General features: G+C 35.8%; 6 protein-coding genes across 7 annotated transcripts; 2 read left to right on the top strand and 4 right to left on the bottom strand.

The window, feature by feature from the left end:
- Nucleotides 1–19: 19 nt before the first annotated feature.
- On the bottom strand, nt 20–3,302 carry LOC111783136 (GroES-like zinc-binding dehydrogenase family protein). Its single transcript, XM_023664034.2, has 10 exons — nt 3,076–3,302; nt 2,853–2,989; nt 2,235–2,272; nt 1,823–2,145; nt 1,229–1,311; nt 1,064–1,139; nt 914–975; nt 711–806; nt 468–629; nt 20–311 (listed from the first exon to the last, which is right to left on the bottom strand). Exons 1-10 carry the CDS (start codon nt 3,110–3,112, stop codon nt 195–197), a joined length of 1,131 nt encoding a protein of 376 aa, XP_023519802.2. The 5' UTR covers nt 3,113–3,302; the 3' UTR covers nt 20–194.
- A 2,981-nt stretch (nt 3,303–6,283) lies between these two features.
- Nucleotides 6,284–8,609, bottom strand: LOC111783371 (putative UPF0481 protein At3g02645). Its single transcript, XM_023664297.2, has 2 exons — nt 7,268–8,609; nt 6,284–6,871 (listed from the first exon to the last, which is right to left on the bottom strand). Exons 1-2 carry the CDS (start codon nt 8,358–8,360, stop codon nt 6,321–6,323), a joined length of 1,644 nt encoding a protein of 547 aa, XP_023520065.2. The 5' UTR covers nt 8,361–8,609; the 3' UTR covers nt 6,284–6,320.
- A 1,656-nt stretch (nt 8,610–10,265) lies between these two features.
- Nucleotides 10,266–11,452, bottom strand: LOC111783216 (putative 2-oxoglutarate-dependent dioxygenase AOP1). The gene is made up of 3 exons (XM_023664118.2): nt 11,085–11,452; nt 10,676–11,012; nt 10,266–10,597 (listed from the first exon to the last, which is right to left on the bottom strand). Exons 1-3 carry the CDS (start codon nt 11,450–11,452, stop codon nt 10,313–10,315), a joined length of 990 nt encoding a protein of 329 aa, XP_023519886.1. The 3' UTR covers nt 10,266–10,312.
- Nucleotides 11,453–14,533: 3,081 nt separating this feature from the next.
- On the top strand, nt 14,534–15,772 carry LOC111786947 (putative 2-oxoglutarate-dependent dioxygenase AOP1). Its single transcript, XM_023667133.2, has 3 exons — nt 14,534–14,901; nt 14,974–15,310; nt 15,396–15,772. Exons 1-3 carry the CDS (start codon nt 14,534–14,536, stop codon nt 15,678–15,680), a joined length of 990 nt encoding a protein of 329 aa, XP_023522901.2. The 3' UTR covers nt 15,681–15,772.
- A 382-nt stretch (nt 15,773–16,154) lies between these two features.
- Nucleotides 16,155–19,844, bottom strand: ABCG11 (white-brown complex-like protein). Its single transcript, XM_023664116.2, has 10 exons — nt 19,102–19,844; nt 18,427–18,716; nt 18,178–18,349; nt 17,959–18,081; nt 17,739–17,867; nt 17,475–17,669; nt 17,279–17,365; nt 16,934–17,206; nt 16,756–16,863; nt 16,155–16,680 (listed from the first exon to the last, which is right to left on the bottom strand). Exons 1-10 carry the CDS (start codon nt 19,459–19,461, stop codon nt 16,324–16,326), a joined length of 2,094 nt encoding a protein of 697 aa, XP_023519884.2. The 5' UTR covers nt 19,462–19,844; the 3' UTR covers nt 16,155–16,323.
- Nucleotides 19,845–22,722: 2,878 nt separating this feature from the next.
- On the top strand, nt 22,723–27,044 carry LOC111782609 (uncharacterized). 2 transcript variants are annotated; one of them, XM_023663393.2, is made up of 7 exons: nt 22,723–23,028; nt 23,198–23,415; nt 24,311–24,528; nt 25,491–25,731; nt 25,992–26,077; nt 26,175–26,266; nt 26,354–27,044. In XM_023663393.2, the coding sequence occupies exons 2-7, from the start codon at nt 23,326–23,328 to the stop codon at nt 26,626–26,628; spliced, it is 1,002 nt and encodes a 333-aa protein (XP_023519161.2). In that variant the 5' UTR covers nt 22,723–23,028; nt 23,198–23,325; the 3' UTR covers nt 26,629–27,044. The 2 variants fall into 2 exon arrangements, with proteins under 2 accessions (XP_023519161.2, XP_023519160.2); XM_023663392.2 differs by having other exon boundaries at nt 23,181–23,415.
- The last annotated feature ends 699 nt before the right edge of the window (nt 27,045–27,743 follow it).

Raw genomic sequence — 27,743 nt, 5'->3', positions numbered from 1 at the left:
TAAAATAAAAGGCCCTAAGTTTTGATTCTAAGTAACAATGTTATTCTTTAGCCCCCAAAAAAAGCACCTCAAAATATTTCAATCCAACGAAGCGTACAAATATCAGAACTCCCAGCAAATAGAATACGAAATAGAAAACCAGGAATTAGAACAACTCGCAAAAAGCACCGAAGATGGATTTAATTAATTTAAAATCATGCTGATAAGTGAATAACACAACGTAAACACTTCCCTTCCTTCATGAGACTGAAAGCTTGGTTGATATCTTCAAAGGATATGTTGTGTGTGATGTACTCGTCAATTTGAATTTCCTGCATATGAGATTTTGTCAAGCGTCGCATCTATAAGCTCTGTATCCAAGAATGATCCGAATATCCATACCATGCTTGTGATTTAAGAGGGAAATGCTAAAGCGCATTGAAGCAGGAAGTATCAGATTCAATCGTTAAACATAAAGCTTTTATTACCTTCTTGGTATACATGTCTACCAATGAGGGGAGATCAGATTTTGGTCTCCATCCGCCAAAAAGGGATCCTTTTAATGTTCTTCCACTAAGAAATACTCCATAGTGGGCTGTTAGTTCTGGATTCACTTTTGGGACACCTAATGTAACAGTCAAACCCCAACCCTAAGCCAAGATGTTGAAAGAAATTAATCAGTTTTATGGAAGAAACTTCATCCAATAAATGCAGAGCAAAACAACACTAACTTGACAACAGGACTGCAATGCAGTAGTTATCATCCCTGTGTCACCTATACATTCAAATGCATAATCAGCCCCGCCATCAGTAATTCGATTCACGACCTACGAGAAATAAACGAAGATTAGATGAAAATTCACAAAGAAACCCATTTGAATTTTTATCATCGAGATTTTGGACAGTTGTTAGGTTAGGTTGTAGAGAGTAATACCTGTTGAATGGATTCATTGCACTCCTTCGGGTTAACAAAATGAGTGATCCCAAAAGTTTTGGCTGCAAGAATGGAATTATTTCCTTTGTCAACACAGTTTCTAAAAAAAATTAAGAAAAAAAAAATCGTTCCGAAAGAAAAATGAAGTACCTATTTCACCCTTTTCAGGATTAATATCAACGCCAATTATTTGTGATGCACCCCTAACTTTGGCACCTTGTGCAACCTTTTGGTAAGACAGAAAAAATATTAATCAATTCGTTTCCAAATTTGCCAGAGGTCACTACAGAGATATTCACAAAACATAATACTTACAGATAGACCTACAGTCCCAAGACCATATATCACCACAGTTGAACCTTCAGATATATCAGCGACATTCCAAGCAGCACCCAAACCTAAAGAAAGCACATTTTAGAAGTAACATCCTCTAGACTGTTGAGCAGAACATTGCTTCAATTCAATAATTAAAAAGAAAAATAAATCTCTTCAATTCAAGCCTAAATTAGTTGAAATCTACAGGATAGTTTAGTAACACGATAGGTGGGTTCAGACAAAGGGGAGAATGAAAAGGTAAGACAAAAATTAGTCTGATTTACAGTCCATAATTCAACTTAAATTCAAAGAAGACCATATAAGTATGCTAATAAAGTAGCTAAGGATGAATCTTACTCCTTTTTAACTGATCACATAAAAGAATCAATAAGCCATTGTAGACATGCAAGTTTCAGCACTTCCATTTTCACTACCTTCCACATGTGTTGCATTACTTTCTTATATATACATACTTTTTTTTACTTCTTGTATTCTATTCTGAATATATACATAGTTATGAACGACAAGATGTGATATGATTTATCCAAAACCCTTCGACCGCATTAAAGAATTCAACTAAGCACGCAAGTATACCTGCAGCCACTCCACAACTTAAAAGACATATTTTCTCAAGAGGTACAGCCAAGCTGACTTTGACAGCACACCCTGAGTGCACCACGGTGTATTCACTGAAACTTGAAACCGCACAATAATGATAAACTGGTTTGTCTTTGATAGAGAATCGGGTCTTCTGATCACTATGCATTACACCTCTCCTCTCTAGTCCCAAAACTTGGCACATGTTGCTTTTACCTGATGTGCACTGCCTACATGACTTACATTCTCCAGTGAATAGTGTAAGCACGTGATCACCTTCACTGAATTCAGTCACTCCAGGACCAACACTCTCAACAATACTGAAAAATAAAATGGAAGATCATTGTTTTCCCATGAGATGAAAAACTGAATCGCTGCTTTACATTTCAACACTGAAAAATAAAGTTACCCTGATGCTTCATGGCCAAAAATGCGAGGAAAAATAGCCTACAAAAGCAACAAGTAATCATTTCAGAAGGTTCAAATCTTCGTCTTCATCATGAAACATGATGCAAAGACTCCATAATTTCCTTTCGCTAGCCTTTACAAGCTTATACCAACGAAAGGTAAACAACGTGTTACAAGATTACAAGCCGGTAGAACAAAATCCAATAGAAGCTAAAGTTCAAGTTCATTATAATGCGATTTTGCAGGAAAAAAAAAAAAAAAAAAGGAAACGGTTTGATTAGAAAAATAAAAATGTATTTCAATTCACGTTTTGTATAGATTTCTTCGTTCGCTATAAAAGGTTGACCTCCATCGCTATTATCAAACGAGATTACTGCAAGTTTTGTATGTACGTCCTGAGCTCAAACAAAACTTTGAACAATAATGGATCTGGCTATCCAGTATGTTTTACAGGACATAAAATCAATCGCAGGACTTAAATGATGTATAATTAGCATTTACATAATCAATCACATTGTTCTACTTATCAACGAAATATTAATTGACATCGGTCAACGACGATCCATCCGCATAAATTGCGAAAATAAAAATTCATTTCAGCTAGAACGAAAGTAAGAACCTGAGTTTCCCAAGCAGAGACATCGCTGCGACACAAAGAAGTGCAGACAACTTTAATTCTGATCTCCATTGGTTGAGGAGGACTCACTTGCACCTCCTCAATCACCAATGGCTCTCCAGGTCCCCAAGCGACCGCGGCTTCAATCGAATTACAAAAAATGAGATACAAGTAATTTAAGAAGCGGAGGATGGGAGAATACAAGAAAGAAATCCAGAAATATTACCTTTGCAAGTAAGAACCGCAGGGGAAGAAGACGACATCTCGGTGAGATTGAAGCGCAAGAAAAATACTGATTCGGAGGGAATTCTTCCAGCGGAGTATGGGAAGAATTGTATTGAGTCGCCTTGAACAGTCGAAGAAGCTGCGAGTTTCTATCATTGGAATTGGCGCCTTTGGTGGTAGGTGCGGTTGGTGGAGATGGAGGGCGGCGTCGGGCTCACAAGCAAGCACCACCAAACCTCTTTCCTTTTTTATTTTTATATATTATTATTCTCTCAACTTTAGTTTAATCTATTTTATTTTGTTTAATGATTTAAAGAATAATAATATTTTTCTCAAAATTGACGGTATAATAAAAAAAATGGCTAAATTAATAATAAATATTTTATTTCAAAAATATCCTTAAACTTTTTGTCGTTTTATTAATATCATTGATCTTTTTTTTTTAAAAAAAAACATTAACTAAGTTTATAAACATTTTTATAAATTTAGCTTTAAAAAAATTAAATTTATTTTCAAAAATTATAACAAATATTAATGTATGTTTTTTTTATAAAAAATAAAAAATAAACCACCGGAGAAATAAATTTAAAATTGATTAAAAGTAGAATCGCAAAATTTGACTAAAATGATATTTTAATTAAAAAAACTAATTTTTACCTTAAAAAAGTTTTTTTTTTTTTTTCTGATTTGATTTGGAAAAAAAAAATACAAAAGAAAATGCAATTTGTGTAGTTGCGGCTGGATCTTGTCGGCTGTGTGTCATTGGTACTTGCTACTCAAAAATATTTTTCAAATCATAATATCTACATCCAAATTAAATTTTAAATTACAAATTATTAAACTTTAAAATAATTACAAATTGTCGTGTTATAAACTAAAATTGAAAAAATAACGTATGATGATCATAATTGTTTGATCGAATATGTTAATTTGATCTAATTTGACGATGATATTTTGACTTAGGTTCATTGAATTTTGGCCCAAATGCCTAAGCAAGTCCAAAACCTAATTGATTGGGTTTGAAGACCATTGAAAACCGACCTTTTGATTGGGTTCAAAACACTCACAAGCTCTATCTCTCGAGTGAAGCGTGCTTCTAAAAGAGGTAATCAGATGATCAAGTGTCAGAGACTATATCAAACCCGTATAAATCGACATAAACTTAACAGTATAAAATTTGGACGTTTTATTTTTTTCACCAATACCCATTTGTAAAACATAATGATTTTGAGAGTCAAAAGTTAACCTAAAATCACTACTCTCGAAACTTGTCATTTCATCAAATACACGATTGTATAGACCTCGGAATTCGTAAAGAAAAGGAAGGAAGAACATAATAATCACAAAAAATGAACAAAGAGACAACATAGCCACCATTTTCTTTTCTCCTTGTCACGCCATGCTCCCAATTCACGCTATCAAACCCCAAATCTTTTTTTTTTTTTTTTTTTCCTTTTCTTTTTCAAAATGACAACCAATCATAATATTTGAATTATTTTTGCATTAAAAATATGAATATATATTTACAAATCTAGTTGCATCTTCTTGTCGTATCTTGAATTACCACCAAACCCTTCCCCTTTGGGAACCTATAGGGTATTTATTTATTTATTTTTAATAATAAAATTTTTATAAAATTTAAAATTTAAAAGAAAAAGAAAAAACAAAAATACCCATAAGTGGACCTTACAAAAGGGACCACATTCAACCCATTAAAGGAAAAATTACTTATAATACTTTTATAGCATACAATGGACCTTCTTTTTCTATACTCATCCTATAACCTTTAGTATTAAAAAATAATATATCGAGTTTATCAAATTTAATTATGGTCGTCACTTCCATAACTTAAAACACAGTTGCATGCACCAACTCCCAAATAATGTATTATTCTTTAATAGCTAATCCACCACTAATTTTCGTTTATATAATACAAAATTTGTAACAATTTAATTTGAAAGAGTTATTTTTAGTTAATATATATATATATATATATATATAGTAATCATGTCACATCAAATTGTATTTTTTATAGTAAAAATATATATATATATATATATTTTAATTTAATTTATAAACATAGGCATGAAATTCTCTTTTTGGGGGAAAGGATGGAAACAAGATAGGGATTTATTATTATGTGTGTTGGGCGGTGGCTTTTTCAGTCTGTCCATTGGCTGTCAAAAATTAAATAAATAAATATATGTATATATATATATATATATATAAAAACAAAACTTTAAGATTATATCAAATAAAAAATTTAATTTATCAAAATTCGATTAAATAATTAAAAAAAAGGGTTTTGAAGTTTTCAGACGGGAAATAAATAAATAAATAATATTTTTAGGTGGAAGATTTAGATGGGTTTTGTTAGGTTAAAAAGAACCTAAAAAATTGCATACAATGAACTTTGATGAGCCATGAACTTGAGTCACCCGAATTCGCGTCTATATATATGTAACCCCACCCTCACCCTAAACCCACACCCCAACCCCAACCCCAACCCCAACCCCAACCACTTATTTGTGGTGTTGTTTTGGGTTGCTTCCACTGCCTTCCAAAAGGAGTAGGGAGTTGAATGCAGCCAAGGATGACTTGCCGGCGGTTCAACTCGCCGCCGCTGTCAATGTGGGGCGCGGCGGCAAGTCGTCCTTGGCTACCTTGGGTTCTCTTCTTCTTCTGCAAGGCCCATGGAAGCTGCGAGTGGCCGCCAGCAGCAGCACGAAATCACTTCGGGTGAGGAGATATGAAGATTTATCTTTTATTATTTTATATCGGTACGTAATTATTGTGTTTTATTACGTCATATTGTTTTGTTTTTTTGTGTGTTTTGGTTGTGTCACATGCTTGTCATTTTCAATGGGTTTTGCATCCATATTTGATAAGGTCGACCACCTATGCACCACTCCTTTAGATTAGCTTCATTTAAAAAATATATATATATATAGCATACTGCCTAGTGTCTAGCTCTATAAAGTATCTAGTGGCAAAATGGTAGAACTATAACCCATGATTTCAAGATCAAAAATTTGATTTTGATACCATTTTTAACAACTCAAACCACTGATAATAGATATTGTTTTTTGGACTTCTCTTTAAAGTTTTAATATTGGTGGAATCTCACAATCTACCACCTTTGAGACTAGCGTCTTCTCTGACACTCGTTTCTCTCTCCAATATACTGGGTCTCTTTTTTACACAAAAAAGAATCAAATTAAATTTTTATTTACATCCCAAAGGCATTCAAGAATTATCTCCCCCAATATCTAGAGTACCAAACAAACGAGGGCAATTATAAACAGAGCAAAAGGATTGCAGAACCAACAAGCCCAAAACCATGAGCGTAGCCATCAAGGCTAAAATCCTCCATGAACTGTAAACATACTTCTTAATCGCCCTACTCGCCTTCACTTTCGGCCTCCCTTTATAGTACTTGTTCACGCCATTGATGGCATCGTCCAGCTCTTTTGCGGCGCTCAATCCCATAGAACTGCTCGTCATTATCCCATTGAAAAGGACTGCAACCTCCTCATCTTTCTTCATCCCATTCATCACCACGATCTCTGCGTCTTTGAGTATCTTGACATCCTCGGCGGTGTCGATCAAGCTGTTCATTAGATGTAAGTAGCGACTGAATGCCAAGATATCTGGCATCGCCATGGCTTCGTATGCAACCAAATTTCGTAGGATTACTTCTGAATTTGCTCCCAGTTTGATCACTGGGAGGAACAACGTCACGCTTTCTGCCTCGAATTTTATTGTTTTAATGCTTGCGCTTTGTTTGAAGCTGACCCCTGTAAAATTCATCAACACCCTGATTAACGAATCTCCACGGTATGATATTGTCTTATGGAAATGTATGCTTGGATTCCCCAACAATCCTACTCTCGAACAAAGTACACCATAGAGCCTCTTTTGAGGCCTATGAAGCCCTCGAACAGCCTTACCTTAATTGACCATCGAACAAAGTACACCCTTTATTCGACAATTGAGTCACTTTTGACTACACTTTCGAGGGTCCCAACTTCTTTGTACGATATTTGAAAATTCTATTGACCTCTAATGCCATGTTAGGAATCACAAACTCTGTGTGATATGATATTGTTCATTTACCTTTCATGGTTTTGCTTTTGTCCTTTTGATTATTCACTAAATTAGCTAACGTTTTTTTCTAACAATCCACGACTTACCGGTGTCCAAAAGTTGGGAGGCTGTCGGAATCTTGATGCCGGCTTCCATTAAGGGCGTCTTGTCTTCTATCAAGATTTCGACTCTGTTTCTGTCGGGATTTTCTTCCATGGATGAAACCAAGCCGCCGACAATCGGTAGCAGGTCCAACAAACGTCCAATAAATTCAAAAACTTTCTTAGAACCCCTCAATATTTTGAAGCAATCCAACATCCAATTCCAAGGATACGACCACAAATAATTACCCTTCAAAGATCTCGACTGTTGGATATTCCCAGGCTGCTCCTTTGGGCCGTCATCTTCGCCGGAGCATTCCAAATTCTCCGGCAAAATCAAGCGGTACAAAACATCCAAAACATGCGCACACTCGATAACACCACGACGACCCACCGTCAGATTCAAAGGGGAAATTTCAATGCAAAAACCCACCAAAACAGAGGCAAGCAAATCATCGGATTCAGTCGCCTCGCATTGAATCGCCGCCGCGAAAATCTCTCTCAAAACGAACAACGGAATCTGATTCTCGAGCTTCACAATGTCCCGCACAACAGCATCATTACTCAATCTCTTGCACCTCGAAACAGTAATGAATTTGTTAAGAGGACGAAGAAGATCATGGTTTTGAACTTGTGAATAAAGAAGCTCGAGTAAGAACAGAGCATCGATGGCCATAATGAGAGCCAGAGTATCAGCATCAAGATCCAAACGGCGGTGGTATGAGCCACGAATATGAAGGTCAAGCTGGGACAGCCGACACACAAAGGATTGAAATTCAATTTGGTGTCTGATTTGATTCGCAATCATAAGTTTATAACGCTCCATATTATCATAAAGTTCTTGAGAGAAATGGTGGTAAGGACCTAAAGCCAAGAATTGCGGGGTATAATGTTGTGGCTTTGCGGCGCTGAGGAATTTTGGGACAATGAAGATCGAGGAAGAGATGTCGGATTTGGGGTTTTTGAGGTGTTTATGGATGATGTCGTTAATGTAAACGACCCATCTTCTTTCGCCGGATTTTGATCGGAGAATTGAAGAACAGGGGTTGCCTTCATCCAATGGTTTCATTGCGTTGTTCATGTGTGGATCATGGAACATGAAAGACTGCGGATGAACCCCCACCGGTTTATATGCTTTTTGAAGACCTTACATCAATTGACATAATCATTGGAGTGATTATAAGGTTTTTGTTTGGATTAAGATTGGATGTTAACATTATTTTATTTCGTAGATATCCACGTTTTTCTTTTCTTTTCTTGAAGAACACCATGTTTATGTTCTTAGTTTAGAAAACACACATTGAATGTACGATCAAACAACGACCACCTGCCCACTTGACTTTCTTTATTCCTCTTTCCACCAATCAAATTCGAAGTCCCGTTAATAAAAATAAGCTAACTTAACTCAATCGAACCCTATACAATTTTCACACCCTTGTAAAGAATATTGGGTCTATCCATTCCTCTCTCTAACTGATGTTGGATCTCACAATCCACCACTTGGAGACTAGCGTCCTCATTGGCACACCACTACCGATGAGGAATCTCACAATCCACTCCCTTGAGGATCAACATCCTCATTGGCACACAGCTCACTATCTGGCTCTAATACCATTTGTAATAGGTCAAGCTCACTGTTAATAGATATTGTCTGTTTTGGCTTGTTACATAGTTTCTTAGTGTCGGGATAGTCTCCACACCCTTGTAAGAAATTGGATCAAGTCTAGAAAATATTATAATCGAGCCCAACTAGATACTCTTGAAAACATAGAATATTAGCTTCAAAATTAATCTTATCCACATTGTCATTTTATTATTGCCATTTTCTTGGATTCAATATTTCCACTTTCCTTATTATTTATAAATGTAAATTTGTTGTCTGGTTTTTTAGCAATGTATTATTATTTTATAATTAAAACCATTTTTCCACCATAATTTTATAAAATGTAGATTAAAAAATTATTTGTCTACGTGGACATTTACTTGTGAATAATTTAATTCATTAAAAATGTGTTTATATCATTTTATTTATTTATTAATATTAAGTAATAAAGCAGCCAATTTCACTTGCGTTCACGACTCAACAAATTAAACCCCAAACGTTATGACGCCTTTTGTTTGACCTAGTTGGTGGTGGTTTGTCAGTCGCCGGCCGCCGTTGGTCAGCCGTTTCCGACCGTTATTACTATTAATTAACAAAATTTTTACTTTTCAAAAAAAAAAAAAAAAAAAAGTCAAGATTGTCAACTAGATTAGTCAGAGACCCTAAAGACATGCTCAATAATATTAATTTTAAATTAACAAATTTTGTGTATATCATTTACAAAAATGATTAAATTTAATAAATAAATAAAATTACAAAGCAACTAAATTTTGGGAAGGACTTTCAATTTATAATGACGTCAATAATTTGACTTTTTTTTATTTAAATAATTTGTTTTATATTTTGTTTTTCAGCTTAAAAACTATTCTTAAACGTGCAATTTGGAAATAAAAATGGAAAGAAAATGAATCCCAAATAAATATTATTTTTTAATTTATTAAAAATAAATATATGATAATTGACTTTGTGAGAACGACTTCATACCTTAAAAATGTTCATTAAATTGTTTAGTAGCTTAACTTCCACGTTTGTTTATTTAATTCATGAATTTTTAGAACATTTTAATAAACCACAAACTTTTGTCATAAGAAAATATTGAAATCATTAAATGTCAAATTCGAATTTAAAAATCTAGCCTAAATGAGGCTTTATATCAATGATTTTGATCATCCTTAGTGTGACATACCATATTGATTGTAGGGAGGATACTGACCCTAAAAGAAGGTAGATTGTTGAATTGTGAATTCCCACGTTCGTGGGAGAGGAAAACTAAGGGTATGGTATAAAAATCTCTCCCTAGTAGTCGCGTTTTAAAAATTGTTACATTTATCCATATTAAAGATATCAAATTTATATCCTCTAATGGAAGATCAAGCTACACAATTTGATCTTATACATAACTTTATACACAGAGCGCATCTGAAAATGGGAATTTGATGGGTTAATAGTTAATGCATGGGAATGCAAGTTCGGGAATCAAGGAGGCCATTTGCAACGCCACAATAAGCTTTAATAGCAGAAGGGGAGCTTTGGCCTTTCTCAGTGCTGTAGAAACGAAGGTAATCTTGATGATCAAACGCCTTAAACTGCTGCGGATGTTTGTCGTCCACCAATTCTTTTGGAATCTGAACGATCCCATCGTTGAACGAAAACAGCCCCACTGAGTATCTCTCTCTGTTTCCACTCATCGTCACTCTGTGCGGCGCCGAATATATCCTCCCATTGCTCCACGCCTGTCCCAACAAATTCTTTGTAAGTTTTTGATGGGTTATTGCTAATTGTAATGGAATTTGAAGTTATTGGAGACTTACAAAGAAGGCATCTCCAGCCATGACGATGAATGATTTGGCAGAAGATTCAGCAGAAGGAGGCTGATATTCAACCCATCTGTTGTCTCTGGTCTTAATGTGTAACCCATTTACTGAATTCTGATGAAGAATGGTGAGGAAGCTCTTGTCGGTGTGAGGGAAAGCCCCCAAATTCATCTCGTTCCGATGTGGGACTCTGTATTTGATCATCCGGAGAAGATATTTAGTGGATTGGGTGTGTGAAAGGAAGAGACTTTTGAGGCCGTAGCTCTCGAACACCATCTTCTTCACCGTCTGCTCCAATTGGGACACCAATTCTGCGTAGGATTTGAGGTTTTCACTGCAAAATAGTATGTGGGTTAGCTCTGAAAGTGAGAAACAAAGGCAGAATGAACGAAGGGAAGAAATTAACCAGAACAGAGGGTTTGGGCGAGAGGGCCACATGAGGTTGGAGAAAGATTGGATGTTGGAGGGAAGAAGAGGGTCTTCAATGCCCATACTTTCATGGATAGGCATCAATGGGTTCTGCCCAAAGTAGCCATGGAAAGGCTTCTCAGACACATTCTGAACCTTCCTCTCCAATGGAACTTCGAACACCTCCTTCATGGCTTCCATCATCTTCAAAGAACTCGCCTCCATTGAAACGCTGTCGTACAACGCTACAAAGCATCCATACTCTTCAAGTGCTTCCCGGACCTTCTCCCTCGTCGAACCCCACTTCCTCCCTCCGCTCTGCAAATTGTGCGAACTAAATCTCACAACTGGAATCTCACCCGCCATTGATGAACACTAAAACTCACCTCTGTTAAGTGTTTATTGTCTCTGTTTTTGGTTTGGAAAATATGGCACTAAAACACCCTTTTTATACCCAAATTTTGAAAATGGCATCTGTTTTTGTTATTCTTAATGTAACGCTGGGCGGGATTAGTGATTTGACTTAGAAGAAGAGAATTATAATTAATCAATTACCGACCAAGCATTTTTCAAACATTTTTGTAATCATAATCTTTGTCAAACTATTAAACAACATGTTTCAGAATTGTGGTTTACTTCTTGGCACACCGTTTTTCAGCCGTCTTCTTTAATTTTTTAATTAGTCTTTAATTAAATACAAATTCTGTAATTAACCCATAATTCTTTTGCTTACATCTTAATCCCCGTGTTTGACTTTCTAGTTTAAGATAATCTAAGAAGGAATTTAGGTGATGGATGTTGGATTGGATTAGAATAAAAACACAAACTTTATTAACATAATCTTATTTTTTTTATTATTATAATATATATAAATATATAGAATAAGTTGGAATATTAACTAACACAAATATAATTCAGTTATAATTTACATGTGTCATATTAACTAACACAAAAATTTCACCAGAAAACGGTCACATTCTTATCTATTTTAAATGCTTTAATGGAACATTTAATGGGCATATGGAACCCTATGTAATCATAAATGTGTTGAATTTCTAAAAATAATTTAAACAAACATTATTGTATTTAATATAAATAATACAAACCACCTTTGCATTACATTTGTGATATTATTTTATTTGCGATACGTGGCATTTGATGCATAGCTAATATAAGCTTAAAAGTCAATAAGGATTGCATTTTTTAAAAATAATACATAGTTTAATTTATGGGCTAATTTCACTTTTATAATAGTCGATGGGTTTATATATTTTTATGTCAATTGAACTATGCTCATATTGGTTTTTATATTTCGATGGGATATAATCGTTTATGTTGAATTTTGTATTTTGATTTGGTGCTATGATTTATGTTACTTCTATATATTGATCTAATTCAATAATTTCTATAACGTTTTCTTTTCGCTTAAATAAAATTAAAAATAGTGAGCTAAAAAAGACGAAATCCATTCAATTTTGAAGCTTTGAATTAACCGTATCGAAAGGTGTGACTGGATCATCCTCTTTTCAGAGAGAGCTAATGCTTGTTGGGCATTTTGGTTTGACACTCGCTTACACTCCCGAGTCTATTATCTTAAGTCGAAACAAGTTGATAGGAACCTCTTTTTTATGTCCTCATATCCTTTCCGTGTAGCCACATGGGGGCGAAAAAAGGAGTCGCATTTAAAATTGCAGGCCCCAACGGAAGGTCCGCACGACGGAATATTAGCTCAGTAGTAAAGCGTGCCCTGATAATTACATTGAAAATTTTATCAATATTATTATTTTTTTTAAAAAAAAAACCCTTCAATTTAAAACAAATTATATGTATATATAACCCTTCATTAAGACAAATGGGCATTTATTTGAAAAACGAGCCACTTTGAATATTTTTTTTTTCTCTTATTTACTTATTTATTTTATTTCTCTATTTGATTCAAAATAATTTTTTATTAGGTAATGAAGAGCATTTTTAGTTAGTTAATAAATTAAGTCAAACACACTCTTATTTTGATAATCATAATATACAAAAACTTTATAATATAGTCAGCATTAAATATATATATACATATACACTTTGGTTTGTGACTCAAAAATGAGGAGCACTTTCAGGTATTTGTGTGGTATAATGTCCTTTTCATAAAGTCTACATCCAAAATTTCAACTATATATTATTTTTTAAAAATAATGTCATTCTTCATTTATAAAATAATATAAACTATTTAATGCAACCCTCTTAATAATATTTGACCACCCAATTATTAGTTTATTATATTATATTTTATGATAATTTTTTCAAAATTAAATCAATTCTAATAAAAATTAGACGTATTAAGTGAACTCAACGTTTTAGGTAACATAATGCACCATGCCATCAATATTCTATTAATTACTAACTGACCCGTGATGTCATACCTTATTTTTATTAAAATTTCTTTTAAATATGTTCTATTGAAAATCTGATGTCACACCGTCCATACCTGTCATGACTTTACCTATATTTGTTTTCTCTTCGTTTGGTTGAATTATATTCAATATTTGGGTGAAATTTTAAGATAAAAGAGAATATAATATTTATTAATATAAAAATCATTTTCCTCTAAAGTCAATAATAATATTTATTTATTATAAAAAAAATGGGGAAATTGACATTTTGAAACGGCTCCAAAACCCAACACGATTCATTGCCAATAGCTTATCTTGAAAGCCACTTTTCCACAAAATCTTGCCGTCGGTGACATAAAAATTGTGTTCATTAGATATGGTTCCATGGATTCATGAACGTTAATTCGTTACCCAAATTCATATTAGAATATACTCTTTTTTATCTTTATTAAATTTATATGATAATTCTAAATTCAGCCGGCCGGGAGGGAGGCGGCGGCCGGCTCGACTTTGACCATCGCAGAATTCATCACCCTAATCCTTGGTCCGATCATCATATAATTCATTCCGGTGCCGGAGAAATGAGAAATTTGTTTGTGTTTTTAATGTCTTTTTTCTAGATGAATAGAAAATGAGAAAAGTGTTGAATAATCCAATACCCATTTCCTAAATTCCTTATTGGATTGTTATGAACAAGAGAGTCGAATGAAAAATTGGGTTAATTCAGAATTTGAGTTTAATTAAAGACTAATTAAAAATTAAAGAAGACGGCTGAAAAACGGTGTGCCAAGAAGTAAACCACAATTCTGAAACATGTTGTTTAATAGTTTGACAAAGATTATGATTACAAAAATGTTTGAAAAATGCTTGGTCGGTAATTGATTAATTATAATTCTCTTCTTCTAAGTCAAATCACTAATCCCGCCCAGCGTTACATTAAGAATAACAAAAACAGATGCCATTTTCAAAATTTGGGTATAAAAAGGGTGTTTTAGTGCCATATTTTCCAAACCAAAAACAGAGACAATAAACACTTAACAGAGGTGAGTTTTAGTGTTCATCAATGGCGGGTGAGATTCCAGTTGTGAGATTTAGTTCGCACAATTTGCAGAGCGGAGGGAGGAAGTGGGGTTCAACGAGGGAGAAGGTCCGGGAAGCACTTGAAGAGTATGGATGCTTTGTAGCGTTGTACGACAGCGTTTCAATGGAGGCGAGTTCTTTGAAGATGATGGAAGCCATGAAGGAGGTGTTCGAAGTTCCATTGGAGAGGAAGGTTCAGAATGTGTCTGAGAAGCCTTTCCATGGCTACTTTGGGCAGAACCCATTGATGCCTATCCATGAAAGTATGGGCATTGAAGACCCTCTTCTTCCCTCCAACATCCAATCTTTCTCCAACCTCATGTGGCCCTCTCGCCCAAACCCTCTGTTCTGGTTAATTTCTTCCCTTCGTTCATTCTGCCTTTGTTTCTCACTTTCAGAGCTAACCCACATACTATTTTGCAGTGAAAACCTCAAATCCTACGCAGAATTGGTGTCCCAATTGGAGCAGACGGTGAAGAAGATGGTGTTCGAGAGCTACGGCCTCAAAAGTCTCTTCCTTTCACACACCCAATCCACTAAATATCTTCTCCGGATGATCAAATACAGAGTCCCACATCGGAACGAGATGAATTTGGGGGCTTTCCCTCACACCGACAAGAGCTTCCTCACCATTCTTCATCAGAATTCAGTAAATGGGTTACACATTAAGACCAGAGACAACAGATGGGTTGAATATCAGCCTCCTTCTGCTGAATCTTCTGCCAAATCATTCATCGTCATGGCTGGAGATGCCTTCTTTGTAAGTCTCCAATAACTTCAAATTCCATTACAATTAGAAATAACCCATCAAAAACTTACAAAGAAATGTGGGGTTGTTGGGACAGGCGTGGAGCAATGGGAGGATATATTCGGCGCCGCACAGAGTGACGATGAGTGGAAACAGAGAGAGATACTCAGTGGGGCTGTTTTCGTTCAACGATGGGATCGTTCAGATTCCAAAAGAATTGGTGGACGACAAACATCCGCAGCAGTTTAAGGCGTTTGATCATCAAGATTACCTTCGTTTCTACAGCACTGAGAAAGGCCAAAGCTCCCCTTCTGCTATTAAAGCTTATTGTGGCGTTGCAAATGGCCTCCTTGATTCACGAACTTGCATTCCCATGCATTAACTATTAACACTTCAAATTCCCATTTTCAGATGCGCTCTGTGTATAAAGTTATGTAATGAATCTCAAATTAGTATATGTTTGACAAGATCAAATTGTGTAGCTTGATCTTCTATTTGACAAGAAATTGGCTAACGTGTAGTTTTGATTGTTTCGAGTATATGAGTGAGATTGGGACGTTGTGTGCTTGGGTGTTGACAAAGGGTTTCTTGACGAATCACCCCGACAAACCTCCCCCAACAGCTTTTTTCATCGAGAGAGACTTTGCTTACAATGTTCTTACTTTTCGACACTTTTTAGCATTAGAAAAAATTTATATTCTTACGGTGTTTATGAACAGCTCAAGTCCACCACTAGTAAATATTGTTCTCTTTGGAGAGGTTTCCACACCCTTATAAAGAATGTTTCGTTCCCCTCTGACCGACGTGAATATCACCGTTCCTTAAACATAATAAGAAGAACAAAAGGAAAATTGGGTGGCTTCAAGTAAAACACTTTCATATAAAAACCAATAGTCTTACTATGCATGACTTGAAATTCTAACATAAAACTTCTTTTATATGCAGCATGAAACTGCACCAAAACAGGCGAACTCTTTGTCATATTAACATGGAATGAACTCGATATACCGTTACGAACCACGCCTTTACCTCCTACTCATCCTCGTTGTAGTACGGTTAGCGACGTAACTTCTTAAAGAAGGGGACTGAGTAAGGCCATCTGGGGCAACTGTTGTGTTCACAATACCATTTTTCTGCTGCATTCTTCTCCTTGCTATGTATCCTCTAATCCAGGGAGTCACATCTTCATTAATCTTGATCATTACGACGAAGATGAGACGGTAGATCACTATCATGCTAAAAAGGACGCTGAGGTTCACCCATTTCGATCGGTTCAAGTCGATTTGAAACACGACTCGTAGGATGTACTCGCCTGGTAACTTCGGAAGCATTGGCGACTGGTTATCGAATGTCAAGCCTAGTAGATCATTCTGGTACTGACCCTGAATATGCATAGTGTTTATATATTAATCAATCATGAAGCCAGAACAGTGAATCGTTCATCATTAATGTGTTACCTGCAAAGCCCAGAAATGGAAGCTGATATACGACATTGGATAGCGCCAAAATGGCTTCGGGATGTCGTTCGGTAGCCTAAAGTAACCAGAAACCAGCATGAAAATACCCTGCCATTGATCATACAGCAAACATAAGAAGAAGAAATCAAAACGATTACACGACACGACATGAACATACCTGAATTCCAGCACCAATGATAATGCCCATCAGGAAGTTAGGGACAACACTAGCAATTGCCATCATCAAGCTTTCGACTACAGTGACGCTAGCGTAAAGACACAGCACGAAGAACAAGTAATGCTCGAAACCGGGATGAAGACGAACCATGAAGTAACAAATAGTTCCAGAAAGGAAAGTGATTAGTATCAGGAATGGCATGGCTGAGATTGTATTACTAATCACAAATGAACCAACGCCATAATGACCATTCAATCTCTCCCTATGGAACACCTGGAGGAAACAAATCATGCTCAAAACTTGAATCATTCTCATTTTTGGGTGTGTTTAACAATCGAATTTTACCTTCATATCCTCTGCAAATGACGGGAACCCTCCGATCGACATGAACGTAACGAAGCCAAACACAAACGACGCACAAGATCCTCTTGCCTAAACCATATATCAGATCAAGATACATGAACTTGTGAGTATTAAACAGTGAACTCAGGCGTTTGGATGGTCTTATAAAGTGCACCACAGAGTAAACAAAATAAAATACCAGAATGGAATTGTAGCCAGTTCCAACGTTGAGGTAGATGGTTCCAATGCAGATTGTTACAACAACATAAATCACAAGCCTGAGCCAATAATATCCGAAGTCCCTCGACATGTTGACGAACGAACGCTTCGTCAACGTAAACGCCTGCATAAAGAAACTAGCCTGACTGCCTCCCAAATCTAGCACGGTTCCTTTCTGCAACACAATGGAACATTCAAGAACATTCCAACTGAACAAGATTGAAGTAGCTAGTAGAAGACTTACAAATTTCGACATCTCCTCGACCTTTTCTTTCGCTGCATAACACTGTTGTGATGAACGATAGAAGTCGATAAGAGTTCGAATCGCTTCGGCCGTGCTGATTTGCTCCAATGGATCATCACTAGATTCAAACTGAATGGAGAAAACAGAAAAGGGATTAAGAATCATCATTGAGTAAAAGGGAAATGGACTGCAAAACGTAGAGTAACTCAGAAAGTTATACCCTTAATTTCATAGAACCTTTGAGAGTGGCCTTGACTTTATCAAAGTCTGAATTGATGCATCTAAGAAAATGGTCAGAGGGGTTCCTCAAAGCAGGGCAAGGAAAGCCAGCTTGAGCAAAGAACTACACAGTTCAAGAATTTAATATCAGAACCTCCAACAATGGCGGAACACCTTAGCTCTGTAGCTCGCATTAGATCAAAAATGGAAGAACTCTCACCTCATAAGCCTCTGAAACTTGACCAAAATACACAGTTTTGCCTCCTGAAAGCAAGTAGAGTTGATCAAACAGCTCAAAAACCTCACTACTTGGCTGGTGAATTGAGGCGATCACTGTTCTTCCATCCCTCGATAAAGCTCTCAGCGTTTGAGTAACAAAGAATGCAGAAGCACTGCGGAAATCACAGAATGAATTGAATTCAGAAATCAATGGCGATTTGATTTCTAGCTTTAGGGTTTCTCCACATACCTGTCTAATCCACTGGTGGGTTCGTCGAGGAAGAGCAATCGAGGTCTCATGAGAATTTCCATGGCGATACTAACCCGCCGCTTCTCGCCGCCGCTGATTCCACGCAAATGCCAGTTCCCGATGACCGTGTCGGCGCAATCTTGAAGACCCATCTCGATAATAGTGCTCTCTATCAGAGCTCGTTTCTCCTCCCATGGCATTTTGTCGGGGAGACGAAGCCTGGCCGAATAAGCTATCGTCTCCCTCACCGTCAGTGTGCCGATTAAGTTATCATCTTGAGTCACGTAAGCCTGAGAGACAAGAAAAACCAAATAATTCTTTCAGTTTTTGTGTTTGTTTCCCAAGACGGAAAAAATGGGAAAAAGACAAGAAAAACAATACCCAGCCGTCTTTTATTCAGCTGAAAGCAACAATGTTCATAAACCCATCCACCCACTTAAGAAACCCCACGTAATTCTAACTCAATTTTAGTGCATCAAAATCAATATATTACTCAAACTACCACGAAATCAGTGAATTCTTGCACGCCCTTCAAAACCCTTTTTCTAAAATTCATTATTAATCATGTTTATGGGAAATGATCACCCAAAAAACCCAGAGATTATCAAAAGAGCCAATAGTATAGCAGAACAGAGTAAAACAGATTAGAACAGAGCAAAACAGAGGAGAACAGACCGCAGCGCCGAAGGAGAGCTTAGTTTTGCGTCCATTGAGGAGAATGGTACCAGAGAGGAAGGCATTAGAAGCGAGACGGCTTGAAAGAGCATCAAGAAGAGTAGATTTTCCAGAACCAGAAGGCCCCATTAGAGCAGTGAAAGTTCCAGGCTCTGCATAACCAGTCAATCCTTCCAAAACTTTCTGAACTTCTCCATTGCTTAAACTCACCATCACCGTCAGATCCTTCCATGTCAATCTCGCAGAAACCCCCCCAACAATCTCCGTCTTCGCCTTCTCTCGCCATAGCGTCTCACTCAAAGGGCTCAACCCAATCCCCGCCGCCCCATTCCCCGTCGATTTGCTCGCCTCAATCTCCATCTCCGCCGCCGTCGCCACTCCCAATTCCTCCAACACCCCTCTGTTTTCCTCCGCTTCCCCCCCAAAAAAAGTGTATATATATATGAAAGAAAGAAATTGGTGAAATGGGTATCGTGTGACTAAGACCGAGAAGAATCAGAGAAGAAAAAAGGGAAAGCCCATGCAAAAGGAGCCTGAAAGAACAGAAGATTGCGAATCGTATGACCGATGAAGCGTTCAGTTGAATGAGAATTTTGGAAGAGATTAAAGGGAAGGAAGAAGGAGAAGCCATATTTCTAATCCGTAATTAATGGGAACTGGTAGATGTTGGTAGGGGCATTGAATGCTAAGGCCGACAGCTTGCTCTACCTTCCATGGCGGAATAGTGACCTTTCTCTTTAAATTGTTCTCCTCTGTTCTTTCTAACTCATCCACATGCTTCGATATGAACAGAAACCAAACTTTCTCGCTTTTTATGCAAAATTTCTCTTTGGAAAATTAATGCCAATAAATCTAAATCAATTTTTTTTTTGCATATTTAAAGAGTCAACCGCCATTTAATAGCAGTTAGTTTGGTTGCAGAGGAAGGAGATGGGCCTCGCAGTCTGTCAGCCTCGCCACGCACACCCCAACCGACTATTAATTCATCGCCTCTTAAAAACCTTAGCCGCTCTGCATTCAAATTCAACCCTTAGCCCCTCCCATACACACTACCCCTTATAAACTACGTACAACCATATCATCCGCTCTCGTGATTTTACTCTGAGCTTTTTCAAGAGGCCTCGTATGATATGTACTTCTTACTTATACATTCATGACCATCACTCAATTAGTCAATATGAAACTTATTCTAAATAATCCTCAACAATTCTCTCCTCGAACAAACTACATCATAGAGACTCCCTTGAGACCTATAGAGCCCTCGAACAGTCTCTCCTTAATCAAGGCTCGACTTCTTCTTAGGAGCCCTCGAACAAAATACACCATTTATTCGACAATTCAGTCATTTATGACTACACCTTCGAGGCTCACAACTTCTTTGTTCGACATTTGAAGATTTTATTGATATGACAACTAAGATAGGGTATGACTATGATACTATGGTAGGAATCATGACTCTCCACAATAGTATAATATTGTCCACTTTGAGCATAACCTCTCATGACTTTGCTTTCGTCTTCCCAAAAGACCTGTACTAATATAAATGTATTTATTATTTATAAACCTCCAATTTATCTTAATTTTTTAATTACAATTTTTATTGCACCGTGTTTTTTTTTTTAAAAAAAAAAAGAAATTTAACAAATATCAATAAATGTTTCATTTTTAGGTATTTTTAATTTTTGATAATCACTATAGTTTCTACTTTTAATTTCATATAAATATTATTGGGTCTGTAATTTTTTTTTTTTAGAAAAATAAAATTCGGCAGAATTCTTCAAATGACAATAAATGAAATTTCAACCAACTCTAAGATATTATTTAAAATCCAATAAAAAAAAAACTAAAATTAAAATTATTAATGCCTAAACTACCCCTCAATACCTATAACTTAGCTTTAAACCTGATAAATTATTTTGGTTTTTGGTGTTGGGTAAATAAATAGACATACCATTAAATTTTCCTTTTTTATATATATAATTTATAAATAACAAAATGGGCCGAAGGGAAGACCCACCCGAATGGATTGGGCCCAAAAACTTTATCAAATTATAAAATTCAATATTAATAAATAAAACATTTAGGGTTAATTATAATATTTATAATTAATTTAAGTTTATCAAAATATTATTTCTTCGAAACTTTATTATTAATTCAATTTTAATACTAAAATAAAGTTTTATAGTATTATTCAACTTCAACTTTTAGCTTGGAAATGACTTTTGTGGTCATAAAATAAAAATTCTATGTTGGACTATAGTGGATAGAGTAGATAAGTAGAAGGGTAAAAATGTCATATTTCTAGATTTAGGTCAAACCTAAATAAAATAAAAACTATATATTTGGCATCAAATCACCAACAAAATCTGTATTTTTATTTAATAGTCAAAATATTAATCCTTTCCTAATTTCCTTTTTATACGCAAATTCCAATTAAAATATCTTTCCTTATTTTTATTTATTCTTTTTAGTTTTATCTGGAAATAATATTAACAAAATCAATACGTTTAACCAAATTCCAGCCAAATAAAGCCAATTAATTCTCTAATTCTCTCTATTTTCCCAATTCCCAAAATTCAAAAAAATTAAATTAAATATATATATCGCTTTAATTTTTGTTTCGGTAATTAATAAGAAACTATAAAATGACATATTAATATGCTGATAAATTAAAAAATTAAAATATTTATCTAACTATCCATATTTAGTAATTTGGAAATAATCCCATCAACGTTCATGCGAGTTTCTAATGGTAAAAAGTTAACATAATTAAATTATTTTAATTTATATCTATTTAATATACAGTTTTAGTATTGATTTTATTATTCGAATTAAATAGAGTGCATTAAATATAAATATCAACCCATTTATTATTTTTTTTACATCTTCAGCCAAATTTAAATTTTAAAAACATTGTTAGAAAAAATAAATTAAAAATAAAATTATTTTAAAGCTTAGAGATTGTACTTCATTAATTAAAAGTATTTATAATGATAAATAAAAACATTAAAAAAATATATAATTTTTTTTTTTTGAGTCTTCAAACAAAATATTGAAACTTTAATATCATGTTACGAATCATGAATATTTAGAATGGTATGATTTGTCTAATTTAAGAATAAGTTTTCGTGATTTTACTTTTAATTTATTAAAAAAATGTCGGGTAAAATGGAGATAATATTTTGCTTATAAACTCATAATGTTCGATTATTAAATGTTTTTAAAATGAAATAGTTAGGTGTCGAAGGGCGTATGAACAGAACGGTTTGGTTGGAAACGTGTTGGTTGGGTGAGGGTAGTGTAAGCACGCTCAGCAGTGCCCGCCATTGCCTTGCCGCTGCGTCCCCTCTACACGCGGCGACAAGGAAATGTCTGTAACTTAAATTTAGTATATTTACAAAACACCCCCCAAAGAAACACTAATTTGCAATTTTAGCCCTTCTGGTTTCTTCCCCCCCTTCCATGTTTATTAAATATTATAAACATAATTTCCTCCAAAACCTTATTTTATTAAATTCTCTCGTCTTTATCTCTAACCATTTTATTTATTTATTTATTTATTTATTTATTTATTTGCATTCCCAATTCCAAACCATCAGTTTCCTTCACCCAATTACTTCAATTAATTCCCAATAAAACTGATTTAAAAAATGCAATGAATCTCTCTCTCTCTCTCTCTTTCTCTCTCTCTCTCTCTCTCTCTCTCTCTCTCTCTCTCTTCAGTTCCCATTAAAACCTTTTTTCTCTCTGAAACAAATTCTCAGTCAAAACCTCTGCTCGAATTTCAGCGTTATCCTCAACTCTTCGTCTTCTTCATCTCTCGATTCGACCTTTTGCTTTCTTCCTCCGTCTTCTTCTTCCACCATTTCGGAAAACCACGACTCTACTGAACCAGAGATTCGCCGGTGGTTTGATTGCTAATTAAGAGTATGTTTTCATCTTCTTCTCTCTTTTTTCCTTTCCTTTTATCTTCATTGCTCGTTCTCTGTAATCGATTCTTCCACTGTGCCGCTGAATTTGCTTTTCCTTTTTTATTTCTCTCAATCTTCAATTCCTTCTGTTATTTCCTTTTTCACCAGCCGGATTTTCCGATCAGGTGCCTCATTCTTCTTTATATTCAACCAATTCGTCAATCATCCACCACCGGAAACGCACATTCCTCTGAACGAAACGAAGACCTAGCCGGAATTTCGATCAGAGGAGGCGAAAAGAACGAGAAAATCGATGTCTCAAACGGCGCCGTTTAGTTCCTCTAATTTGGAACGGTTTCTTCAATGCGTTACTCCTTGCGTTCCTTGGCGAACTCTTCCTCGGGTAAAAATAAATAAATAAATAAATATATATTCAGCATTTTATTTTCTTTAATTATTTAATTATTATTTATTATTTCATTATAAATCCTACATTTTCCCCCTTTCCCTCCATTATAATTTTTCATTTATTTATTTCTGAATTTGTATCTGCAAAACCATGTGACTCACGATGTGGATAATTTTTATTATATAATTATTTCAATTTCCACCTCAACCCTAATTTTGGAAATTGAAAATTCCCCCATTTTCCACCACCAATATAATTTTCTCCATTTCCCTATAGTCAGCTTTATTTATTTATTCATTAATTAAATAAAATAAAACTAAATCATGGAAAGGAATTAACAAAAGGTTCATTCTTAAATTTCTTACCATATCTTAATTTTACGCAAATTTCTTTCCATAACAAATAATTAATGTAGTGGGCCCTTAATGGGCCGACGTAAGTCATAATTTATTATTTATTTAAAGATTTAATGTCATTTTTTGAAGCTCAATTTAATTTAGATAAATAAGCAAATTTATTATTTTCGTCGTAGTTGGCCCCACCCTTATCTTCAGAATTTCTTATTTTTGTCATTTGCTTGAAAAATAAATTAAATAGATAGGACATACGACATGTTTTCAAATGTCTTGTCACTATAAGTCTTCCCTCTGCGCCACGTGGCATTTTTTTTATTATTTTAATTTTTTTTTTCGGCCATGAATAAATACTTTCATAAATTAAATTTCATTGTTGTGGGTCATCAGAAAAATTGTCAAGTGTCTTTAACGTTAAAGTCTTCAAAATGAGATTTAATGGTTTTTGATCTTTTTTGCTCATTTATTGATGATATCGCTGCATGTTATCCCTTTGATTGCTTCCTCTAAGCCTATGATGTTTCTTTTCCTTATAGAGTTGTCTTCATGATCTCAATAGTCAGTGGCAACATCCTGATAAAGATACCATTCGGTACTTCACACTTGGTGAGCTGTGGGATTACTACGATGAATGGAGTGCATATGGTGCTGGAATACCGTTACAGTTGAATGCTTTTGAAACTGCTACTCAATTCTACGTGCCTTATCTGTCTGCAATTCAGATCTACACAAGCAAGTCTGTTCCACCTTCCAGGTATACTGATGCAACTTTCATTTCCTTCTGCTGCCTTTGAAGTTTGAAAACTGTGAGATCCTATGCTAGTTGGAGAGGGGAACGAAGCACTCCTTGTAAGGGTATGGAAACCTCTCCTTAACAGACGTGTTTTAAAATCGTGAGACTAACGGCAATACGTAATGAGCTAAAGCGGACAATATCTGCTAGCGGTGGACTTGAGCTGTTACAAATGGTATCAGAGCTAGACATTTGGCAGTGTGCAGTGTGCCAGTGAGGACGCTGGGCCCTCAAGGGGGGTGGATTGTGATATCACACATTGGTTGGGAGGAGAACAAAACACTCCTATGGAAACCTCTTTTTAACAGACGCGTTTTGAAACCGTGAGGCTGATGGCGACACATAACGAGCCAAAACGAACAATATCTACTAGCGGTGGACTTGAGCTGTTACAAATGGTATTAGAGTTAGTCATTGGATGGTGCAAGACACTGGTCGGAGTAGGGCTAGATTCTCTTCATAGTAGACACGTTTTAAAATCTTGAGGGGAAACCTAGAAGGGAAAGCCCAAAGAAGACAATATCTGCTAGCTAGCGGTGGGCTTGGGCTGTTACAAATGGTCTTTAACAGTGTGCCAACGAGAACACTGGCCCCTGAGGGGGGGTGGATTGTGAGATCCCACATTGGTTGGAGAGGGGAACGGAGCACTCCTTATAAGGGTGTGGAAACCTCTCCGTAGTAGACGTGTTTTAAAATCGTGAGGCTGACAGCGATACGTAACGGGTCAAAGCGGATAATATCTGCTAGCGGTGAGCTTGAACTGTTTTGTAACAGATATGTTTCTTTTTGACAAATGGTTGTTTATTGGAATTTATGAAAGAGGGAATATTAGTGTGAGTTTTAAAGGAAATGTTTGATATACAATTTAGTTTTTAGTGCATTGTGTTGCAAATAAGCTATATTTGTTCGAGTTGTGTGTGTAGAAGCCGAAGATATGATAGTGACATGGCAGAATGTGAAAGCGATTCTTGGAGTGACGATAGCTGGAGTGACATCTTGTCAAGATCCCTGAGCAACAACTCTAGCAGGACATGGGATGCTGTTTCTGAAGATTCGATCTTCGACCAGGAGGGATCGTGGCCGCTGAGGGAAAAACTTGGCTACCTCTCTTTACAGTATATGGAGATGTCTTCTCCTTATTGGAGAGTGCCTTTTATGGACAAGGTAGATCCTTTGTTGTTCTAAATTGATCATGGTATTTATCTTCACGGATAGAAACTGATGTTTTCAAATTTAACAGCTCTATATTTGTCGATAAGCCTTCGATAGAAGATCGAATGATAGTTTTGATATTCAAATGAAAAAAGAAAATAGGTGGAATTTAGATGGTCGAGTACTGCAAGAACACATTAAGCATTGAAGAAGTGTAAAATGATATTATCAGCATCTTCTTCTTTGCTTATGTTAGACGATCTGCATTTCAGATAAGGGAACTAACTCAAAACTATCCAGCACTAACTACACTTAGGAGTGTGGATCTTTCTCCAGCTAGTTGGATGGCTGTTTCCTGGTAAAATTCGCCTTCCCTATCGACCGCTCCACGCAAAAGCTTATTTGCCGTTTCCTTTTGCTTATTGGTTCTGTTCAATGCTTTTAACTTGATTCAGGTACCCTATTTATCATATCCCTAGTCAGAAAAACGACAAAGACTTCGCGACGTGCTTTCTAACGTATCATACATTGTCATCGTCTTTTCAAGGTGTGGGACTATCAATGTTTCTTTTCAGAAATGTTATGAACCAATATCTGTCTATACACTACAAAGTTCAATGTTTGATGACTGCAGATTGCTCTATGGATCATGAAGGGCAAGATGGATGTAGTTGTTCCGAATCCGATACCGGGGGTCAAATCGATGGCAAAACTAGTACTTCTACTTCTACTAGCCTTTCTCCATTTGGGTTAGCCACTTATAGAATGCAGGGAGACCTCTGGTTGAAGCCAGACACATCTGACTACGACCGAATCGTCGATCTCTATCATGCAGCTGATTCATGGTTGAAGCAGCTCGGCGTCCAGCATCACGACTTCAATTTCTTTTCCCTGCACTCGAGCATGTAAATAATCAGTTTCCATTTCGTAGGCTGGCTTACTGATTCTCCTTCATGCAGGTTGTATATTTCTGTTCATGCTTTTGCAACCAACATGAGAAGCTCTTACCTCTGCCTCTGCTCACTGCAGTTCATTTCACAGTTAGAAAACCAGGAGTTTTGATTCAAAACCAACGCTTTTGTACTTTTTTGCTCATGAAAAATGATGAACATTGCTGTGGTTTAAAAGCAGAGGCATGGCTGAGGGGTTTTTTCTTTGGATTCAGGCTTCAGTTTTTCTCCCCAGTCTGCTTTTAACCTTTTATGGTATGAACTTCCCTAGACATGTTGGTTGCTATTAAGACATGCCTGATTGGGAGTTGTTTTGTAATTGAGTGTCAATTTTGTTTATCTGGTGGAGTTGTAATGTAAGTTTTTGTTCTTGTTGTTCTCTGTCTTTACTTTAATCGTTCTTCAATGGTTGCTAGAGTAGGAAATATATAGTTCGAAGTTCAGAGGGAGATTCGAACCTTGTTTGATTATGACTTCATTTTAGTTTTCTATTTTTGAATTTACCATTATTTTACCCCGATTTTCTTGTTTTGGTTCTTCCTTCCTTGAAAAATTTGAAAATAATTTTTGGGCTTGGTTTTTAAAATTTTATTTTCTTAAAGTTTGAACGATAAAATATTTATTTTTTTAATTTCAAATTTGGGCTATTTTGGTAGATAAGAAAAATTAAATAGCAATATTGTTCGGTTTCTTATTTTATTTTTTTGTAAGGCGAAAGTTATCACGAAGGTCACAATCATAAGAATTTAATCACATTTTTGGATGTTATTTTGAAATAATTAAAATCATATTTAATAGATTTAAAATAACTTTGAAATATATTTGGATCAAAATCAAAGTGGGTAAAAACTCGATCACTCATAATCGAGATAAAAAGTATGACAAAACGTAGAGGAGGTAGGATGGACAGTTGGTCAGATCTAGTATGGATCGGACATGGACGGTAGTTGGAGTCGGCGGCTCTCTTAGGGTTCCCTCATCTGGGATCCCTGGGGAAGAGGATCAAGTTGGGCGGCTCTCTTAGGGGTCCCTCGGAAAGAGGATCAAGTTGGCCCTTGCGAACAGCTTGATGCA

Source organism: Cucurbita pepo, chromosome 20 (genome assembly GCF_057944985.1).
Source record: "Cucurbita pepo subsp. pepo isolate OVF chromosome 20, ASM5794498v1, whole genome shotgun sequence".
Classification (NCBI taxonomy): domain Eukaryota; kingdom Viridiplantae; phylum Streptophyta; class Magnoliopsida; order Cucurbitales; family Cucurbitaceae; genus Cucurbita; species Cucurbita pepo.
Note: the sequence above shows the minus strand (reverse complement) of the source record. Positions and strands in the feature narration are given on the sequence as shown.

Excerpts from the sequence above, each read along its gene's own strand:
- LOC111783136 (XM_023664034.2), bottom strand. The coding sequence starts at position 3,112 with ATGTCGTCTTCTTCCCCTGCGGTTCTTACTTGCAAAG. Across the intron at positions 1,312-1,822 it reads AAGTTGTGGAGTGGCTGCAG|GTTTGGGTGCTGCTTGGAAT; the intron begins GTATACTTGCGT and ends TGCTTTCTTTAG. Across the intron at positions 312-467 it reads TAGACATGTATACCAAGAAG|GAAATTCAAATTGACGAGTA; the intron begins GTAATAAAAGCT and ends TCTCATATGCAG.
- LOC111783371 (XM_023664297.2), bottom strand. The coding sequence starts at position 8,360 with ATGTTCCATGATCCACACATGAACAACGCAATGAAACCATTGGATGAA. Across the intron at positions 6,872-7,267 it reads CTCCCAACTTTTGGACACCG|GGGTCAGCTTCAAACAAAGC; the intron begins GTAAGTCGTGGA and ends TGAATTTTACAG.
- LOC111783216 (XM_023664118.2), bottom strand. The coding sequence starts at position 11,452 with ATGGCGGGTGAGATTCCAGTTGTGAGATTTAGTTCGCACAATTTGCAG. Across the intron at positions 11,013-11,084 it reads CGCCCAAACCCTCTGTTCTG|TGAAAACCTCAAATCCTACG; the intron begins GTTAATTTCTTC and ends ACTATTTTGCAG. Across the intron at positions 10,598-10,675 it reads TGGCTGGAGATGCCTTCTTT|GCGTGGAGCAATGGGAGGAT; the intron begins GTAAGTCTCCAA and ends TTGTTGGGACAG.
- LOC111786947 (XM_023667133.2), top strand. The coding sequence starts at position 14,534 with ATGGCGGGTGAGATTCCAGTTGTGAGATTTAGTTCGCACAATTTGCAG. Across the intron at positions 14,902-14,973 it reads CGCCCAAACCCTCTGTTCTG|TGAAAACCTCAAATCCTACG; the intron begins GTTAATTTCTTC and ends ACTATTTTGCAG. Across the intron at positions 15,311-15,395 it reads TGGCTGGAGATGCCTTCTTT|GCGTGGAGCAATGGGAGGAT; the intron begins GTAAGTCTCCAA and ends TTGTTGGGACAG.
- ABCG11 (XM_023664116.2), bottom strand. The coding sequence starts at position 19,461 with ATGGAGATTGAGGCGAGCAAATCGACGGGGAATGGGGCGGCGGGGATT. Across the intron at positions 17,670-17,738 it reads TCGAGGAGATGTCGAAATTT|AAAGGAACCGTGCTAGATTT; the intron begins GTAAGTCTTCTA and ends ATTGTGTTGCAG. Across the intron at positions 17,207-17,278 it reads CATTTGCAGAGGATATGAAG|GTGTTCCATAGGGAGAGATT; the intron begins GTAAAATTCGAT and ends TGTTTCCTCCAG.
- LOC111782609 (XM_023663393.2), top strand. The coding sequence starts at position 23,326 with ATGTCTCAAACGGCGCCGTTTAGTTCCTCTAATTTGGAACGGTTTCTT. Across the intron at positions 23,416-24,310 it reads CTTGGCGAACTCTTCCTCGG|AGTTGTCTTCATGATCTCAA; the intron begins GTAAAAATAAAT and ends TTTTCCTTATAG. Across the intron at positions 26,078-26,174 it reads AGTTGGATGGCTGTTTCCTG|GTACCCTATTTATCATATCC; the intron begins GTAAAATTCGCC and ends AACTTGATTCAG.